Source organism: Rhinoraja longicauda, chromosome 18 (genome assembly GCF_053455715.1).
Source record: "Rhinoraja longicauda isolate Sanriku21f chromosome 18, sRhiLon1.1, whole genome shotgun sequence".
Classification (NCBI taxonomy): Eukaryota; Metazoa; Chordata; class Chondrichthyes; order Rajiformes; family Arhynchobatidae; genus Rhinoraja; species Rhinoraja longicauda.
This window is the reverse complement of record NC_135970.1, coordinates 29100472-29120939: the sequence shown is the minus strand read 5'-3', so window position 1 is coordinate 29120939 and position 20468 is coordinate 29100472. Positions and strand designations below refer to the sequence as shown.

The following is a 20468-nucleotide window of genomic DNA, read 5'->3' as shown; positions in this document are numbered from 1 at the left end:
AATATATACATCCTGCAATAGCCTCGTCGAGTCATACAGCACAGAAACAGGCCCTTGGCTAATGGTATCGGGGATGTCCACGGTGTGTATAGTGGGTCAGTATTGCAACTTCACGCCACTCCTGAGTTTGAATTGTTCCCCCTTTCTTCAAAAGCTCATAAACTGTGTTCAAGATGAACAAAACGCAAAGTGTTGGAGGAACTTAGTGGATCAGGCAGCACATGTGGAGGGAATGAACAGATGATGTTTTGGGTCAGGATCCTTCATTAGTGTCTGAAGAAGGGTCCTGACACAAAACTTTATCTGTCCATTCCATCCACAGACGCTCTGTCTTACTAAGTTCCACCAGCACGTTGTGTTCTGCTCAAGATTCCAGCATCTACGGTACCTTTTACAGAGGCCAGCTAACCTCCGAACCTGTACGTCTTTGGTGTGTAGGAGGAAACCCAGAGAAACCCCACGGGGTCACAGAGAAACGTGCAAACTCCGTTCTGACAGTACCCGTAGTCTGGATCTAACTCGGGTCTTTAGCGCTGTAAGGCAGCAACTCTACTGCTGCGCCACTGTGCTACCCTTCCTACACTTATTTTTTTATTCTCACTCTTACTCATACCACTTAATTTGGCCTTTTTCTGTAAAACGTAGGGGGAAAATGTTTGCAAGTTTCATGTGTCTTCAGAAGAAGGGTCCCGATCTGAAACGTCACTAGTCCATGCTCTCCAGAGATGTTGCCCGACCTGCTGAATTACTCCAGCACTTTGTGTCTTTCCTTGGTAAACTACCATCTGCAGTGCCATGTTTCTCCTAATTTCTTGCCTCGTTCCTGCCCGACCTTCCACCCTCTCCCCAATCTGTTGTGACTAATGTTGCCTGTGGTTACCAAGCTTGTTCAGTCATTGTCATGTGATCTCTGCCTCACCGTTTTTCACTTCCTTAGCCCCATGTGACAATATTTTATGCTCTGCTGTCTTCACATGACAACATTAAAGCATTGTTGCCCAATTGAATGATTTGCAAGAGACTTTTTCTGATGTCCAATTTTTTATAATGTTGATTTTTTTTTTTACATCTCTTGTTTTATTTATGGTTGACAATCTTGGCCCCGATATATTAAGGATGTGGAGAGTGTGCGGAGGTGGGCTATCAGAGTGCAGCCTGGATTAGTGGAATGCAGGAATGCAGCAGGGTCTGCACATTGTGGCGCAGCTGCAGAGTTGCTGCCTTTCAGCGCCAGAGACCCGGGTTCGATCCTGACCACGGGTGCTATCTGTGTGGAGTTTGCGCGTTCTCCCTGTGACCGCATGAATTTTCACCGCGTGCTCCGTGTTCCAAAGACGTGCAGGTTTGTGGGTTAATTGTCTTCCGTAAATTGTCCCTATAGTGTAGGATGGAACTAGTATATGGGCGATTGCAGACTCGTTGGGCCGAAGGGCCTGTTTCCTCACTATATCTCTAAACTAAACTAAATGAGAGGGTATTAGATTTAAGGAGAGGTTGGACAATCTTGGATTGCTTTCTCTGATTCACCATAGGTTGAGGGGAGGCCTGACAGAAGTATATAAAATGATGGGTGGCACTGGCTGGGGAGACCGTCAGAACAAAATGTTGAAATTTTAAATATTTTAAAAATTATAATGTAACATTTTTTAAATTAGAGTTACAGTTCATAAGTTATAGGAGCAGAATTAGGCCTTTTGGCCAATGACGTCTACTCCACCATTCAATTATGGCTGATCTATCTTTCCCTCTCAAAACCATTCTCCTGCCTTCTCCCCATAAGCCCAGACACCCGTACTGATTAGGAACCTGTCAATCTCCACCTTAAACATATCTATTGACTCCACATGGCCTCCACTGCCGTCTGTGGCAATGAATTCCACAGATTCACCACGCTCTGACCAAAGAAATTCATCCTCATTTCCTTTCTATAGGTACGTCCTTTTATTCTGAGGCTGTGGCCTCTGGTCCTAGACTCTCCCACGGGTGGAAAAACATCCTCTCCACATTCACTCTATCCAGGCCTGCAGGTAGCTGATCCTAGTGATATCTGTAAAGGGAGGTGTTAAGTTCCCAGAGAACCATCGCCCGGTGGGGGCTCAGGACCTTCATCGGCCTGCTCGGCTCGGCCTGGGACCTTCCATCGCCCGGTGGGGGCTTCAAAAGTCGGGAGCCTCGATCACCTCGTGGCACCACGGGAGAAGAATGAGGAGGAGATAAGACTTTTCTTTGCCTTCCATCACAGTGAGGGTGTGCCTGGAGCAATCACTGTGATGGCTGTTCGTGTTAAAAATTGTAATTGTGTGTCTTGTGTTCTTTATTGTCTACTGCCGGACCCTGACGTGAGAGGACGCTGGCGCTATTTGTTCGCCGCTTCTCCGTCAGGATAGTTTGTCTGTTTGTTTTTATGTCTTGACTGTTTTTGTAAAGCGTCTTTGAGCATTTGGAAAAGCGCTATAAAAAATAAATGTTTATTATTATTATTATTATTATGAGTATTTTTGAGCCGTGTGGATGCTCCAGAGCTCAGGATCCAGGTGAATGTCGCTGTGTAGTGCTGCCTGTGTTGTGTTCTCTAGGGAACTCACCAGCATGAGCTGTCACACTGGGAGCACGGCCTGTTTGTTCCAGTGCTTTGTGTTCAAGGTGCCCTGGGAATATTTAAAGAACAGCAAGAAATGTTATTAATCCTGCACCACCACAACAAAAAATAAACAACCTCTCAGAATATCCACCATCATATTCAGCTGCAGGAGCCGCTGCCTCACGGAACCAGAGAACCAGGTTCCATCCCGACTTCGGGTGCTGTCTGTCTGTGTGGAGTTTGCACGTTCTCCCTGTGACCATGTGGGTTTCCTCCGGGTGCTCCGGTTCCCCCCCCCCCCCTCCCCCCCCCCTCACATCCCAAAGACATGCAGGTTTGTGGTTAATTGGCCTCTGTAAAATTGCACCTAATGTGTCGGGGGTGGATAAGAAAGTGGGATAACATGAACTGGTGCGAACAGCTGATCAATGGTCGGCGTGGACTCCGTGAGCTGAGAGGCCTGTTTCCATGCAGTTGCTATGTACTAAACAAAATTAAATTAGTATTTCATTTTAACCAAATTAATTGTATGATTTTGACTTGATGTGCTAAGCCTTTTATTAATAATGTTTAACTTTAAATGAACACTCAGTTAATTTTTACAATAACAGCAAATTATAGATGCGTAATCTATATACGCTTTGAGCGCAGTTTACCTCCCATCATTGTCTCTTCTAGGCTATTCACATGGTCAATGAAAGATTACTCAGCTTGAATCCCGAAGAAAAGCAACTCTTTCAAATTATTCTTCTATCAACTCACAGTGCTGGGGGAGGTGCAAGGATCATTAAGAGTGTAAATTATTATGGTGAGTTAGTACAACGCAACTGAAGTGTTGATGATAGACACATGGATATGCAGAGAATGTGGGGATATGGATCACGTGCAGGCAGAAGAGATTGGTTCATTTTGGCACCGTGTTCGGCATGTACATTGTAGGCCGAAGAGCCTGTTCCTTTGCTATACTGTTCTATGTTCCATCTATACATTATTTTTTTAAAAGACGGCATTTTACCCTCTTTTAGCAACTTCACTTTCACATTTTGTGAAGAGGAACATAAAACTGTTGAGAAGTATTCTTCCACAGATTACTTCACACATCACTTTTAAATAACTAGTAACTTTAAGTATGTTAAATTATTTAATTTTTGGAAAGATTACTGCAGTCACCTTACCGTGTGGTTTTGGAACATATACCTCACCACCAGGTTCAGGAACAGTTACATTCCTACAACTCTCTAACTGACCCACACAACCCTAATCCTACCTCAGCAATTGAACACAACGGACCACCTTTTGCACTACCATGGACTAGTTTCCTAGTTGTGTTCATGCTCTGATGTCTTATTTACTGCACAGTCTTTTTCTTCATGCTCGTAAGTCATAGAATCAGAAGTAGGCCATTTGGCCCATCGAGTCTTCTCCGCCATTCAATCATGGCTAACCTATCTTTCCCTCTCAAACCCAATAGCCTGCCTTCTCCCCATAGCCCTTGACACTCTTACTAATCAAGTACCTGTCAATCTCCGCCTTAAAAATATCCACTGACTTGGCCTCCACAGCTGTCTGTGGCAAGACATTTCACAGATTCACCACCTAAAGGCTAAAGAAATGTCTCCTCATCTCCTTTCTAAAGGTATGTCCTTTTATTCTGAGATGGGTGCTCTCTGGTACTAGACTCTCCCACTAGTTGAAACTTCCTCTCCACATCTACTCTATCCCGGCCTTTCACTATTTCGGTAAGTTCCAGTGAGGTCCCTCCTCGTCTTTCTAAACTCCAGTGAGTGCAGTCCAGTGCCATCAAACACACATCATACTCAACACCCAATCATTCCTGGGATCATTCTCATAAACCTCCTCTGGACCTTCTCCAATGCCAGCACATCCATCCTCAGATGGATGTGTGTATTTTTGTGTTGTCTTTGAGAATATGTGTAGGTGATGCTGCAAGCAAGATTTCTGTTGTAGCACTACACAATAATCTCAACTTGACTTGACCACCATCATTTATGTCGAAGGTATCACAAAATGCTGGAGTAACTCAGCAGGTCAGGCAGCATCTAGGAGAGAGGGAATGGGTGACGTTTTGGGTCGAGACCCTTCTTCAGACTGACCATCATTCATGTGATAGGACAGTAGACTGTTGATTTGTGGGTCACACAACTCTGCCTATTGCGCAACAACTCGTGCAAAGGAACTGCAGATGCGGGAATCTTGAGCAAAACACAAAGTGTTGGAGGAACTGTTGCCGACTGGCCCATTCCAGACTAAGGAGCACACTGAAGCTCCACAACACTTGGTGCATTGCTCAAGATTCCCACATCTGCAGTTCCTTGTGTCTTTCTGTCACTTTTACACTGGTTTTTGCAGGTTAGCATGCAGTTTTCCTGCATTACAACATCACTGAGAGCTGGCACCTCAGGATTTTAGGTGCACCTGGCGCTGCCTCCTGTATCCCCTTCTGCACTCCTCGTTTGGGCATGGATACACCATGGAAATGGGCATTTTGACCCACATGTCCATGCCAACCACCGATCACCCACCCGTTCATACTAGTTCTCTGTTATCCCACTTCCGCAACCACACCCTATACACTTGGGGGCTATTTACGGAGGCCAATTAACCTGGAAAACCGCATGTCTTTTGGGATGTGGGAGGAAGCCAGAGCACCCGGAGGGAACTCGCAGGATCACAGGGAGAACGTGCAAACACCGCACAGACAGCACCTGAGGTCAGGATCGAACCCAGGTCACTGTGCTGTGAGACAGTGGTGACAAATGTTATACAACAAACTGGAGAACTACCTCTGTTCCTCTTTGTAAATATTATAGGTTCGTAGGGTCATGCAGCATGGAAACAGGACCTTCGGCTCAACTTGCACATGCCAACCAACACACCCTTTCTACTCTAGTCCCACCTGTCTGCTTTTGGCCCATATCCCTCCAAACCTATCCTATCCATGTTTTTTAAACGTTGTGACCGTACCTGCCTCAATTCCATACACCTTCTAAACTAAAAACTAAACAAAAATGTGTTCCCCCTCGGGTTTCTATTAAATCCCCCCCATCACCTTAAACCTATGTCCTCTGGTACTTGATTCCTCTGCTCTTGGTCATCTTTATGTTCATCTTTATAGCATAATTACCAAAAACCCTCCCTCTCTCACTATCCGTCCTTCCCCTTCTGGTTCTGTCCTCCCACCACCATCTTTCAGTCTGAAAGGTTACAACCCAACATGTCACCTATTCCTTTTCTCCAGAGATGCTGCCTGACCCGGTGAATAACCCCAGCATTTTGTGTCTACCTTGGGTGTAAACCAGCCAGTGCAGTTGCGTCTTGCACGCCTTAATATTTTTGATCTTGGGTCTATGTAGTGAGTAGGTAGACTTATGTAGTGAGTCTTGAATTTGCATCCACTGACTTCAGAACTAAGAATCTAAAAACAAAATTGAACTGACCGAAAACTTGAATGGCGAGTGGCGGGATCTCACTCTGAAAGCGTAACGCCTGTCGGCCCTTATTCCAGACTTTGCTCCACACGTTGCGTTTCTTTTGCAGGTTTGGACATTAGCAAATTTTGCTTCTTGAATGGAAACGACCCTTCGCCATACTTGAAGTCTCAGAATGTTCTGCTGTTCCTTTCAGGGTGTGAGACCTCTGTGTGCAATGCACTGAAAAGACGTAAGTGTCTTTTGTTTTCGTTTTTAAGTTTTAGAGTCGCAGCGCGGAAACAGGCCCTTCGGCCCACCGAGTCCGTGCCAACCGGAGATCCCCGCACACTAATGCTATCCTACACACACTGGGGACAGTTTGCAATTCGAGTAAGCCAATTAACCGACAAAACTCTAAGTCTTTGGAGTGTATTCGGGGAGCGGGTAATTAAGTGTTGTAAGTGCTTCAGGGAAAGAATGGCTAAAGCTGGGAATTTCAACTAAAATATTAGTCAATATTAATATAAATATTAGTCGGGGTGCGATCTGATGGGGTTCCATGAGGACCATGAATGGGACCTTTGGGAGAGAAAGACGGAAGAGAGATGAGAACAGGACTACGCCTGGCCAGTGATAGGTGGTGGATACAGAAGAGCAGGGTTTAACTGTAGATGGTCTTTTCATCTCTGGCCTTTGTCCAACCACTTGCCAATCTAAGCTTCCCTCACCTGTATCCACCTATCACTGGCCAGGCTTTGTCCTGTACCCACCTCTCTTCCAGCTTTTTTCCCTCCGACAATCAGGTTGAAGGAGGTTCCCGACCCGAAATGTCACCTCTTCATGTTCTCCAGAGATGCTGCCTGACCCGCTGAGTTACTCCAGCACTCTGTATCTTTTCAAATTTATTATGCAAGCTTAAGGGCATTGGGTCCAGTTTTGTTTCGAGATACAGCATGGAAACAGGCCCTTCGGTCCACCGAGTCCATGCCAACCATCGATCACCTCTTCACACTAATTCTATGTTATCCCACTTTCCCATCCACTCCCGACACACTCGGGGCAATTTACAGAGACCAATTAACCTGCAAACCCACATGTCTTTGGGATGGGGGAGGAAACTGGAGCACCTGGAGGAAACCTATGCGGTCACAGGAAGAACATGCAAACTACACCCAAGGGTCAGGATGGAACCTGGGTCTCTAGCACTGAGAGGCAGCAGCTCTACCAGCTGCACCACTGTACAGAAGCGTGAAAATGCACACCTTCGGATGCTGGGACAGTTTCTTCCCAGCTGTTATCAGGCAACTGAACTATCAACAACTAGAAAGCGGTCCTGAGCTACCATCTATTTCATTGGAGACCCTCGGGCTATCTCTAATTAGATCTTACCGGACCTTATCTTGCACTTAAAGGTTAGGTTAGGTGAGTGGGCAAATGCATGGCAGATGCAGTATAATGTGGATAAATGTGAGGTTATCCACTTTGGTGGCAAGAACAGGAAAGCAGACTATTACCTGAATGGTGGCCGATTAGGAGAAGGGGAGATGCAACGAGACCTGGGTGTCGTGGTGCACCAGTCATTGAAAGTAGGCATGCAGGTGCAGCAGGCAGTGAAGAAAGTGAATGGTATGTTGGCATTCATAGCGAAGGGATTTGAGTATAGGAGCAGGGAGGTTCTGCTGCAGTTGTACAGGGCATTGGTGAGACCACACCTGGAGTATTGCGTACAGTTTTGGTCTCCTAATCTGAGGAAAGACATTCTTGCCATAGAGGGAGTACAGAGAAGGTTCACCAAATTGATTCCAGGGATGGCAGGACTTTCGTATGAAGAAAGACTGGATAGACTCGGCTTGTACTCGCTGGAATTTAGAAGATTGAGGGGGGATCTTATAGAAACTTACAAAATTCTTAAGGGGTTGGACAGGCTAGATGCAGGAAGATTGTTCCCGATGTTGGGGAAGTCCAGAACAAGGGGTCACAGTTTAAGGATAAGGGGGAAGTCTTTTAGGACCGAGATGAGAACGTTTTTTTTCACACAGAGAGTGGTGAATCTGGAATTCTCTGCCACAGAAGGTAGTTGAGGCCAGTTCATTGGCTATATTTAAGAGGGAGTTAGATGTGGCCCTTGTGGCTAAAGGAATCAGGGGGTATGGAGAGAAGGCAGGTACGGGATACTGAGTTGGATGATCAGCCATGATCATATTGAATGGCGGTGCAGGCTCGAATGGCCGAATGGCCTACTCCTGCACCTATTTTCTATGTTCTATGTTTCTATGCACGTTTATCATGCATCTGTACATTGGGCAGCTCATTGTGATCATGTATAGTCTTTCCGCTGACTGATTAGCACACAACGATAGCTTTTCATTGTACCTCAGCACACATCACACTAAACGAAACTAGACTGCACTGTGGACTGCTTGATTGTATTCATGTATAGTCTTTTCTTTGTGTAGGAAGGAACCACAGATGCTGATTTACACCGAAGATAGACACAAAAAGCAGGAGTAACTCTGTGGGTCAGGCAACATCTCTGGAGAAACGGAATAGGTGACTTTTCGTGTCGAGGCCCTTCTTCAGGCTGAAGAAGGAAATCGACCCGAAACGTCACCTAGTCTTTTCTATGACTGGATAGCTTTCAAACAAAAGCTTTTCACTGTACCGCGGTACACGTGACACTATACTGAACTAAACTAAATTGTGCCTCCCTAATCATTGCCAACTGTAGTGGTGGAATGATGGTAACTAGCCTCCCTAATGCATTGAAGTATGTTGTTGGTCTTCCACAGAAATCCCCGCAGCACTTATGTTTCACCAAGCCTCAGCTATATCAAAGGAGCAACTCAAGGTGGCATTCGATGGAGATTCGGTCTTGTTCTCAGATGAGACCGATGTCGTGTTCAGAGAGAAGGGTCTCGAGGGGGTCATCAAGTATGAGAAGGACAAGAAGCACATTCCCATGGGAGAAGTAAGGTTTATTTTATCCCATCAGAAATTGTCACGTTATTGAGATTTGTTTTGCATGTGCACTTAGCCATCCATAACCCCAGAGAAACAAGGTGATAGGAGTAGAATTAGGCCATTGGGCCCATCGTCTACTCCACCATTCAATCGTGAATGCGTTTGCTGTATTGGAGAATATCAACTTGTGTTCCCCTCTTGTATTTCCAATAAGGTCATAAGGAATAGTAGTATTAGGCCATTCGGCCCATCAAGTCTACTCCGCCATTCAATCATGGCTGATCTATCTCTCCCTCCTAACCCCATTCTCCTGCCTTCTCCCCATAACCTCTGATACCTGTACTTATCAAGAATCTATCTCTCTCTGCCTTAAAAAATATCCTCCACAAAATACTTGGCCTCCACAGCCTTCTGTGGCAAAGAATTCCACAGATTCACCATCCTCCAAAGAAATTTCTCCTCGTCTCCTTTCTGAAAGAACGTCCTTTAATTCTGAGGCTATGACGTCTAGTCCAAGACTCTCCCTCTGGTGGAAACATCCATTCTATCCAAGCCTTTCAATACTCTGTATGTTTCTGTATGAGGTCCCCCCTCATTCTTCTAAACACCAGCGAGTACAGGCCCAGTGCCGACAAATGCTCATCATAGATTAACCTACTCATTCCTGGGATCATTTTTGTAAACCTCCTCTGGGCCCTCTCCAGAGCCAGCACATCCTTCCTCAGATACGGTGCCCAAAGTTGCTCACAATATTCCAAATGCGGCCTGACCAGCACCTTATAGAGCCTCAGCATTACATCCCTGTTTGTGTATACAAGCCCTCTTGAAATAAATGCTAGCATTGATTTTGCTTCCTTTACTACCGATTCGACTTACAGGTTAACTTTTTGGGCATCCTGCACTAGCACACCCAAATCCCTTTGCACTTCCGATTTCTGGATTCTCTCCCCATTTAGAAAATAGTCTACGCCTTTATTCCTACTACCAAAATGCATGACTCCACACTTTGCTACGCTATATTCCATCTGCTGCTTCTCTGCCCACTCTCCCAACCTGTCCAAGTCCTTCTGCAAGGTCCCTGCTTTCTCTACACTACCTGCCCTTTCACATATTTTCATATAATCCGCAAACTTGGCCAGAAAGCCTTCAATCCCTTTGTCCAAACGTGAAGAGTAGCGGCCCCAGCACCGACCCTTGCGGAACTCCACTAGTCACTGGCAGCCAACCAGAAAAAAACCCTTTATAGTCACTCTTTGTCTTCTGACATCCAGCCAGCCTGCTATCCATGCTAGTATCTTCACTTTCATACTGTGGGCTCTCATCTTACTTAGCCGCCTCATGTGTGGCACCTTATCAAAGGCTATTCTGCTTTGATCCCTTCTTGCCAGCGGGGTAACATTGGCAATTTTCCAATCATCTGGGACCTCTAGTGATTCTTGAAATATCACTGTCAGTGCCTCCACAATCTCTAAAGCCACTTCTTTGAGAACCCGAGGGTGCAGTCCATCTGGCCCAGGTGACTTATCCACCTTCAGCCCGTTCAGCTTCCCAAGCACCTTCTCCCTTGAAATAGCCTCTCTACTAACTTCCACCCCTGACTCTCTTGAATTTCAGGCACGTTGCTGGTGTCTTCCACTGTGAAGAGTTGTGAATCTGTGGAATTCTCTGCCTACAGAAGTCAGTGGAGGCCAATTCTCTGAATGCATTCAAGAGAGAGCTGGATAGAGCTCTTAAGGATAGCGGAGTCATGGGGTATGGGGAGAAGGCAGGAACGGGGTACTGATTGAGAATGATCAGCCATGATCACATTGAATGGCGGTGCTGGCTCGAAGGGCCGAATGGCCTCCTCCTGCACCTATTGTCTATTGACTGATGCAAAAAAGTTATTTGACGACTCTGCCATTTCTTTATTCCCCATTATCACCTCTGCATCATTCTCCAGTGGCCCATCTTCCACTCTTACCTCTTTCTTACTCTTTATATAACAGAACAAACTCTTGCTATCCTCTTTTATATTATTTGCTGGCTTACCTTTGTATTTCATCTTTTCTCCCCGTATTGCCTTTTTAGTTGCCTTTTGTTGTTCTTGAAAAGCTTCTCAATCCTCTGGCTTCCCACTAATCTATGCTATGTTATACGCCTTCTCTTTTAGTTTTATACTGTCCTTGACTTCCCTCGTCAGCCACGGTCACCTCTTTCTCCCCCTAGAATCTTGCGTCCTCTTTGGAATGAAAAGATCCTGCATCTTCTGGATTATTCCCAGAAATTCCTGCCATTGCCGTTCCACCGTCACCCCTGCTAGGGTCCCTTTCCAGTCAACTTTGGCCAGCTCCTCCCTCATGCCAACATAATCCCCTTTTGCTCAGCTGTAATACCAACACATCCGATTTCAAGAAAAGGCAGATGCTGGAATCCCAAGACAAACACAAGCTCAGCAGGTCAGGCATCGTCTGGAGGGAATGGGCAGGCAACGTTTCAGGTCGCAACCTTTCTTCAGATTGGACCGGTCAAGTTACATAGAACATAGAACAACCAGCGTCTGCAGTCCTTGCCGATACATAGAAGAGTACAGCACAGGAAGAAGCCCTTCGGCCAACAAAGTCTGTGCCATGGCCATCTCATGTCCAATCCATGCATATCCATGTGCCTAACCAAAAATCAGCGAGTGAGTGGATTGCCTGAAGGAAGGCTTTATCCTAGGTGAGTAAAGTTCGAGAGCTTTAAAACGAACGCAAGAGACAGCCCGGGGCAATGACCTTGAGCGTCGCAGAGGAGCAGCAGCCAGACCAGCGAGGGAGTGGATTGGCTGAGACATCCTAATTAGTCAAGCGGATAGTTGACCTGATTAGATAAAATTAAGTTCAGGTGTATCGGAGCGGCCTTGTTGGGAGCGGCCTTGTTGGGAGCGGCCTTGTTGGGAGCGGCCCTGTTGGGAGCGGCCCTGTTGGGAGCGGCCCTGTTGGGAGCGGCCCTGTTGGGAGCGGCCCTGTTGGGAGCGGCCCTGTTGGGAGCGGCCCTGTTGGGAGCGGCCCTGTTGGGAGCGGCCCTGTTGGGAGCGGCCCGGTTGGGAGCGGCCCGGTTGGGAGCGGCCCGGTTGGGAGCGGCCCGGTTGGGAGCGGCCCGGTTGGGAGCGGCCCGGTTGGGAGCGGCCCTGTTGGGAGCGGCCCTGTTGGGAGCGGCCCTGTTGGGAGCGGCCCTGTTGGGAGCGGCCCTGTTGGGAGCGGCCCTGTTGGGAGCGGCCCTGTTGGGAGCGGCCCGGTTGGGAGCGGCCCGGTTGGGAGCGGCCCTGTTGGGAGCGGCCCTGTTGGGAGCGGGCCGGTTGGGAGCGGCCTTGTTGAGGTGAAGTGCCTTGGAGAGGTAAAGTGTAAGTATTTGGCTCAAGAGTCTGAGACGAGGAGGCTGAGGATAGGAGGCCACATTTAATTGGTTGTGTGTTTAATTTAATTGAAATATTTAAACTTGTGATGGCAGGAATATTATTGTAGTGCATTTGTTGCAGGATGTAGGAAGTCAGGGGCACCGTTGGTGTCACTGACCACTACACCTGTGGGAACTGTGTCCAGATGCAGCTCCTCAGGGACTGAGTTTGGGAACTGGAGCAGCAACTGGATGAACTGCGGTCCATCCGGGAAGACAAAAGCTTCCTGGACAGGACCTACAGTGAGGTCGTCACTCCAAGAGTACAGGGGGTGCGACGGTCGGAGACGGAAAGGAAGGAGATGAAACAAGTGCAGGAGACCTCTGTGGAAGTGTCTCTTGAAAAGAGGTACACCCTCATGGAAGCTGTCGGGGCAGACGACGCTTCCAGTCCGAGCGATGGACAGGTCTGTGACTCGAATCCTGGCGCTGAGGCTCGACCGGCGAGACCGACGTCAGGCAGAGCCATAGTGATAGGTGACTCCATTGTCAGAGGTGTGGACAGGAGATTCTGTGGTGACAGGCGAGACTCGAGGATGGTGTGTTGCCTCCCTGGTGCCGGGTCCAAGACGTCGCAGACCGACTTCAGAACATCTTCGAGAGGAAAGGCGAGCAGCCGGAAGTAGTTGTGCGTGTAAGCACAAATGACGTGGGTAAGAAGAGGAAGGAGGCTCTGCAATGTGAGTATAGAGAACTATGTAGGAAGCTGAAAAGCAGGACTTCTTGTGTGGTTATCTCTGGGTGGCTTCCAGTACCTCGTGCTGGTCACAGTAGGGACAGGGAGATAGGAGATCTGAATGTGTGGCTGAGGAGTTGGTGCAGGGGGCTGGGATTTAGATTTCTCGATCACTGGGATCTCTTCTGGGGCAGGAGTGACCTGTACAAAAGGGATGGGTTGCACCTTAATTGGAAGGGGACCAACATCCTGGCAGGCAGGTTTGCTAGTGCTACATAGGTGGGTTTAAACTAAACAGTGGGGAGATGGAGTCAACAACATGGACGGGTATCTGTGCAGCTAACGGGGAACAGAGTGTAGGAAAGGTCACGTTTAAACTCGCAGGGCAGGGGGATGGGAATCAATCCAAGGAGACAGAGGGCCATAAAAAGAGGACAGAAGCAAATGTAGAAGAGAGATAAGAAAAACAAACCAGAAAGCTTTGTGCCTTAATGCGAGGAGCATTCGTAATAAGGTGGATAAATTGAATGTGCAGTTAGTAGTTAAGGAATATGATATAGTTGGAATTACAGAGACATGGTTCCAGGGTGACCAAGGCTGGGAGCTAAACATGCAGGGGTATTCAATATTCAGGAAGGATAGACAGAAAGGAAGAGGAGGTGGGATGGCATTAATGCAATAGCAAGGAGAGACATTAGCTTGGTGCTGTAGAATCGGTATGGGTAGAACTGCGAAATAGCCAAGGGCAGAAAACGCTCGTTGGAGTTGTATACAGACCACCAAACTGCAGTAGGGAGGTTGGGGATAGCAACAAGCAGGAAATTAGGGATGCGGGTAGCAAAGGTACAGCAGTTATCATGGGTGACTTTAATCTACATATAGATTGGGCCAACCAACTTAGTAGCAGCGCTGGGGAGGAGGATTTACTGGAAATTATACGGGTTGGTATTTTAAACCAATATGTAGAAGAACTGACCAGAGGGCAGGCCATCCGAGACTGGGTATTGTGTAATGAGAAAGGATTAGTTAGCGATCTTGTTGTGCAGAGCCCCTTGGGCAACAGTGACCATAATATGGTGGAATTCTCCATTAAGATGGAGAGTGATGCAATTAGTACAGAGACTAGGGTCCTGAACTTAAAGAAAGGAGACTTTGAAGGAGATGGGAATTGGCTAGGTAGACTGGCAAATTATACTAAAAAGGATTGACGGTGGAGATGCAATGGCAAAGATTTAAAGACCGCATGGATGAACTCCAAAAAATAAAACCGGGAAGACGGCTCAACCGTGGTTACGAGGGAAATCAAGGATAGTGTTAAATCCAAGGAAAAGGCACAAAAATTGGCTGGAGGACTGAGAGAAATTTAGAACTCGTCAGAGGAAGACAAAGGGGTTAATTAAGAGGGGGGGGGAAAGAGTATGAAAGAAAGCTTGCGGGGATATAAAAAATGACTACAAAAGCTTCTTTAGATATGCAAAAAGGAAAAAATTAGTGAAGACAAATGTAGGTCCCTTACAATCGGAGACAGGTGAATTTATAATGGTAAACAAGGAAATGGCAGAACAGTTAAATGAGTACTTTGGTTCTGTCTTCACAAAGGAAGACACAAACAATCTCCCAGAAATACGAGGCGACTGAGGATCTAGTGGGAGGGAGGAACTGAAGGGAATCCACATTGGACAGGAAATGGTGTTAGGTAAACTGTTGAGACTGAAGGCAGATAAATCCCCAGGGCCTGATGGTCTGCATCCCAGAGTACTCAAGGATGCATTGGTGATCATTTTCCAATGTTCTCTCAACTCTGGATCAGTTCCTGTGGACTGGAGGGTAGCCAATGTAACTCCACTTTTTAAGAAATGAGGGAGAGAGAAAATGGGGAATTATAGACCAGTTAGCCTTAATTCGGTAGTGGGGAAGATGCTGGAGTTAATTATTAAAGATGTTATCGTAGCGCATTTGGAAAGCAGTGAAAGGATCAGTCAAAGTCAGCATGGATTTATGAAAGGGAAATCATGCTTGCCTAATCTTCTGGAATGTTTTGAGCATGTACCAAGTGGAATGTATAAGGGAGAGCCAGTGGATGTGGTGTATCTGAACTTTCAAAAAGCTTTTGACAAGGTCCCACTCAAGAGATTAGTGTGCAAAATTAGAGCACATGGTATTGGGGTAGGGTATTGACATGCATAGCGAACTGGTTGGCAGTTCGGAAGCAAAGAGTAGGAATTAACGGGTCCTTTTCAGAATGGCAGGCAGTGACTAGTGGGGTGCCACAAGGCTCAGTGCTGAGACCCCAGTTATTTACAATATAAACGATTTAGACGAGGGAATTAAATGTGACATCTCCAAGTTTGCGGATGACACAAAGCTGGGTGGCAATGTGGGCTGCGATGAGGATGCTATGAGGATGCAGGGTGACTTGGATAGGTTGGGTGAGTGGGCAGATGCATGGCAGATGCAGTATAATGTGGATAAATGTGAGGTTATCCACTTTGGTGGCAAGAACAGGAAAGGATTATTATCTGAATGGTGTCAGATTAGGAAAAGGGGAGGTGCAATGAGACCTGGGTGTTCTTGTACATCAGTCACTGAAAGTAAGCATGCAGGTACAGCAGGCAGCAAAGAAAGCTAATGGCATGTTGGCCTTCAATGCGAGAGGATTTGAGTTTAGAAGCAAGGAGGTCCTACTGCAGTTGTACAGGCCGCACCTGGAGTATTGTGTGTAATTTTGGTCTCCTAGTTTGAGGAAGGACATTATTGCTATTGAGGGAGTGCAGCATAGGTTCACCAGGTTCATTCCCAGGATGGGAGGACTGACATATGATGAAAGAATGGGTCGACTGGGCTTGTATTCACTGGAATATGGAAGGATGAGAGGGGATCTTATAGAAACATAAAAATTCTTAAGCGTTTGGACAGGCTAGATGCAGGAAAATGTTCCCAATGTTGGGGGAGTCCAGAACCAGGGGTCATAGTTTAAGAATAAGGAGTAGGCCTTTTAGGACTGAGATGAGGGGAAAAAAATTCACTCAGAGAGTTGTGAATCTGTGGAATTCTCTGCCACATAAGACAGTGGAGGCCAATTCACTGGATGTTGAATGGCGGTGCTGGCTTGAAGGGCTGAATGGCCTACTCCTGCACTTATTTTTCTATGTTTCTAAACGCCTCTGTCGTATCTACCTCCTCCACTACCCATAGCTGTGCGTTCCAGGCACCCACCACTCTGTTATAAAAAAAACTTGCCGCGCACAACTCCTTTACACTTTGCCGCTCACATCTTAAAAAACATGCCTTCTAGAGTTTAGGTTTTCCATCCTGGGAAAAACATCATTCTGATTGTCTACCTTGTCCATGCCTCTCATAATTTTATATACTTCTACCAGGTCTCCCCTTCCAGAAAAAAGAACCCAAGTAACTAATGCTCCCTGATCCAGTCATCATTCTGCCAATCTCCTATGCACCCTTTCCAAAGTTTGCTGAGTTACCCAAGCACTTTGTCTTTTGTTGCAAACCAGCATTCTGCAATTCCTTGTAGCTCAATCTTTTATCATACCCGAGTTCCTATTGTTTCTCTTTATTTCAACAACATTTGTTTTTTTGAGAGTGGGAAGGGCTGCTTGGTGGCACAGCGGTAGACTTGCTGTCCTACAGCGCCAGAGCCAGAGCCCTGGGTTCGATTCTGACTGTCGGTGATGTCTGTACGAAATTTGTGCATTCTCCTCTAGACCGCGAGGGTTTTCTCCGGGTGCTCCAGTTTCCTCCCACACTCCAAAGACGTGTCGGTTTTGTGGGTTAATTGGCATCTGTAAATTTTAAATTGCCCCTGGTATTTAGGATAGTGGTGGTGTACGGGATGATCGCTGGTCGGCACGGACTACTACCTGAACTACCATCTACCTCATTGGAGACCCTCGGACAATCTTTGACTGGTCTTTACTGGCTTTATTTTGCACTAGACGTTATTCAAGTTATTCCCTTTATCATGTATCTGTTTACTGTGAATGGCTCGATTGTAATCACGTGTTGTCTTTCCGATGACTGGTTCGCATGCAACAAAAGCTTTTCACTGTACCTTGTCACACGTGACAATAGATAAATTAAGCGAAACAGTGGGCCGAAGGGCCTGTTTCCACGCTGTATCTGAAGTCTACTTGTAGTAGGCTTAATTCTGCTCCTGTAACTTACAAAGTTGTCACCCACTGATCCTTCGGCCTTTCTTGTTGACAGGGCCCATTCAAAGTGTTTGCCATGAAACTTGGGGAGATGAAGAAGAGGTTTTCCCCGGAGGATGACCCAATCTGCACGTACCTGGTGACCGCGAGGAGTGGCGCTGAGATGGGCGCACGAGCCATTAATACCCTGCGTGACTGGGGACTCCAGATCGACGAAGCCTTCTTCATGGCCGGCTCCCCAAAAGGCCCCATCTTAGCTCAAATTAAACCTCACATTTTCTTTGACGATAATCTGGGCAACATCCGCGGAGCTCGTGAGCACGGGATTCCCGCCGGCCTCGTTCTAAGTGGGTGTAAATAGACTGAGATGATGGTTGCAATGGTAGGTTTTTTTTGGGGGGGGGGGGTGACATTTTCCAGTGGTTCTCTCTTAATGCTAATTAATGCTAACCATCAATGATGCTTTATCGTCACGTGTACAAACGCACGGTGAAATTCTTTTTATTTTTGCATACAGTTCAATGAAATGTCGCCATACCTAAGCACAATTCCCAATTAAACTAAAGCATACAGAAATAGTCCATTGAGACAGCCTACAAGAGTCGCCTGGTCTTGGCGCCATTTTCAAAGTCCAGTGCCAGCTGGATATAAATAGATTGAGGTGGTGGGTGTTCCAGTAGGTTTGGGGGGGGTTGGTAATTTCCAATGATTCTTTCTTAAGGCAAGTAGCTCAACAATTATGGTGCTTGTCACACCCAGGCAGACTGTGAGATCTTTCACCTATTAAACCGTGGGCTGCATACGTACAAATTGCCAAAATACACATCGAGCCGGATTGAATGGTTGACATGTTTCCCTTGCGTCTTTGCAGCCTTCCTTCCCAAGTCTTACTTCATTCATCTGTTCACTTTGCCCGCGAAGGAACGTGCTTAAAGGTTAGTCCCTTTTCTTACAACCATTTGTGCCACGTGCAACTTGTGATCAAAAAATTCAGGGGAAAAGTGATTCGATCAGAGAGCCAGCCATAGTCATACAGCATGGAAACAGGCCCTTCAGCCCAACTTGCTCACACCGACCAACATGCCCCATCTACACTAGTCCCGCCTGCCTGCGCTTGGCCCATATCCCTCGAAAACTATCTTCTCAAAGAAAAATGTAAATGTTGTGATGGTGCCTGCCTTAACTACCTCCTCTGGTGGCTCATTCCATACACCCACCACCCTCTGTGTAAAACAGATAGTTACCGCTCAGGTTCCTATTAAATCTTCCCCCCTCTCACCTTAAACCTATCTCCTCACGTTCTTAATTCACCTACTCTGGCTAAAAGGCTCTGTGTGTTTACCTGATCTATTCTCATAATCTTATACACCTCGGTAATATCACCCCTCATCCTCCTGCGCTCCAAGGAATAGATTCCTAGCCTGCTCAACCTCTCCCTATCGTTCAGGGCCTCGAGGTGCTAACGTTTATACCAGGTCAACCAGGGTCGAATGAAAAGTAGACGCCAACAATCCTGACGTTGTTGACTTGGTTTTGTTCACTTCAGTTCCAGCTTTTATTTTTGTTTTCCTTCATAGGGTCAGACAGCATGGAAACAGGCCCTGCGGCCCAACTCGTCCAATGCAACCATCCAAGAAGCCCCATCATACTTGCCCCATTTGGCCCATATCCCACAAAACCTTTCCAATCTGTATTGTTATTTAAGTGTTGTTATTGTACCTGCCTCAACTACCTCCTCTGGCAGATTGTCCCATACACCCACCCCGCATCATATTTCAATTCCATTAATTTGCCGTTCTCTTATTTTTAACACTTACTTTGGCACAGTTTTAAAGTATAAAGAAAAGGAGCCATTATTAGGCTAAGTAGAATTTGTCGCAAGGATCTTGGCTCATTAAAGCTACTTCAATGGGCTAATAACTACTTCCAGGATTTGGTATTTGGGCCATGGAAAGGGTAGCAATAGTAGAGGGCTTATGCCATGTAAGATACTGGCAATGATTCTACTCTTCTACATGTCTACACGTTGAAATATGACATACCTTGCTAGCATTTTATATGTAATCAGTCTGAAGAAGGGTCTCTACCCGAAACGTCACCCATTCCTTCTCTCCTATGATGCTGCCTGACCTGCTGAGTTACTCCAGCATTTTGTGAATAAATACCTTCGATATGTAATAACACAGTCTATGTTTTGATTCACAATAAGAGGCGTAAAAAAGGATTTATTTCCATTACTCAATTGGGTTTTTAGCATTTTAAAATTTGTAGCCTATCATATTGTACTGAACATGTCTGTTTGGAATTAGGATCCAGTCCTTATCAATAAAAGTACTGATAATTACACAGGTACAGTTAAAGATCGAAACTTCTCAAGAATTTCAGTAAAGAATCAATTCAATCCAATTGTACAATGCTATTCACTATTACAGTGCCATTGTGAACTAATACTGTAAGTAACGAAAAAGTCTATTTAGATATGTGGTGCTTGTAATTTTACAAGTAAAATCGATAGGCAGGAAAATCGATAGGCAGGAAAATCGATAGGCAGGAAAAGACCAACTGACCTCAAGTTGCTTCTTTCAGATTCTTGAACTATTCGGTTACATTTCTATTGATAATAATTTGCTGTTGCTGATATTATGCATGGTAAGGAATGAGTGGGGCCCAGTATGCTCCTTATTCTGTCCTATCCAAAGAATGAACTAGTTATGTGCTCTGAGTCTACAAAATGAACCCACAAATGTGCAAAATGCAGTTCGGTTCAAACTGTATTTGGCTTCAAGCCATGGTGGGTTAGAGTACACACAGCGTATGTTTAATTTAGTGTTTGGGCGGCACAGTGGCGCAGCAGTAAAGCTGCTGCCTGATAGCGCCAGAGACCCGGTTTCGATTCTGACTAAGAGTGCTGTCTGTATGGAGTTTGTACGTTCCAGGTGGGCTTTCTCAGCGTGCTCCGGTTTTCTCCCACAGTCCAAAAACGTTCGGATTTGTAGGCTAATTGGCCTCTAAATTGTCTCGAGTGTATAGGACAGAACTAAGGTATGGGGTGATTGTTGGTCAGCGAAGATTTGGTGGGCAGAAGGGCCTATTTCCACGCTGTATCTCTAAACTAAACTGAACTAAAACTTTAGATATACTGTTGGCCGTGAAACAGCCCCTTCGTCCCACCGAGTCCATGCCGACTATCGAGCACCCATTCACACGTTCTAAGTTATCCCACTTTCTCATCC

General features: G+C 46.2%; 1 protein-coding gene across 2 annotated transcripts in view; it reads left to right on the top strand.

The window, feature by feature from the left end:
• The window catches only part of LOC144602113 (cytosolic 5'-nucleotidase 1A-like), a 37663-nt gene extending 18263 nt beyond the window's left edge, over nucleotides 1-19400 (top strand). The window contains exons 4-8 of one of the 2 annotated variants that reach the window (XM_078414821.1): nucleotides 3260-3389; nucleotides 6140-6262; nucleotides 8802-8980; nucleotides 17291-17617; nucleotides 18813-19400. In XM_078414821.1, coding sequence (XP_078270947.1) covers nucleotides 3260-3389; nucleotides 6140-6262; nucleotides 8802-8980; nucleotides 17291-17596 — 738 coding nt within the window. In that variant the 3' untranslated portion in view covers nucleotides 17597-17617; nucleotides 18813-19400. Of the gene's footprint in view, nucleotides 1-3259; nucleotides 3390-6139; nucleotides 6263-8801; nucleotides 8981-17290 lie in introns of both variants that reach the window. The other variant, XM_078414820.1, reaches the window with a different exon arrangement.
• Nucleotides 19401-20468: the final 1068 nt, after the last annotated feature.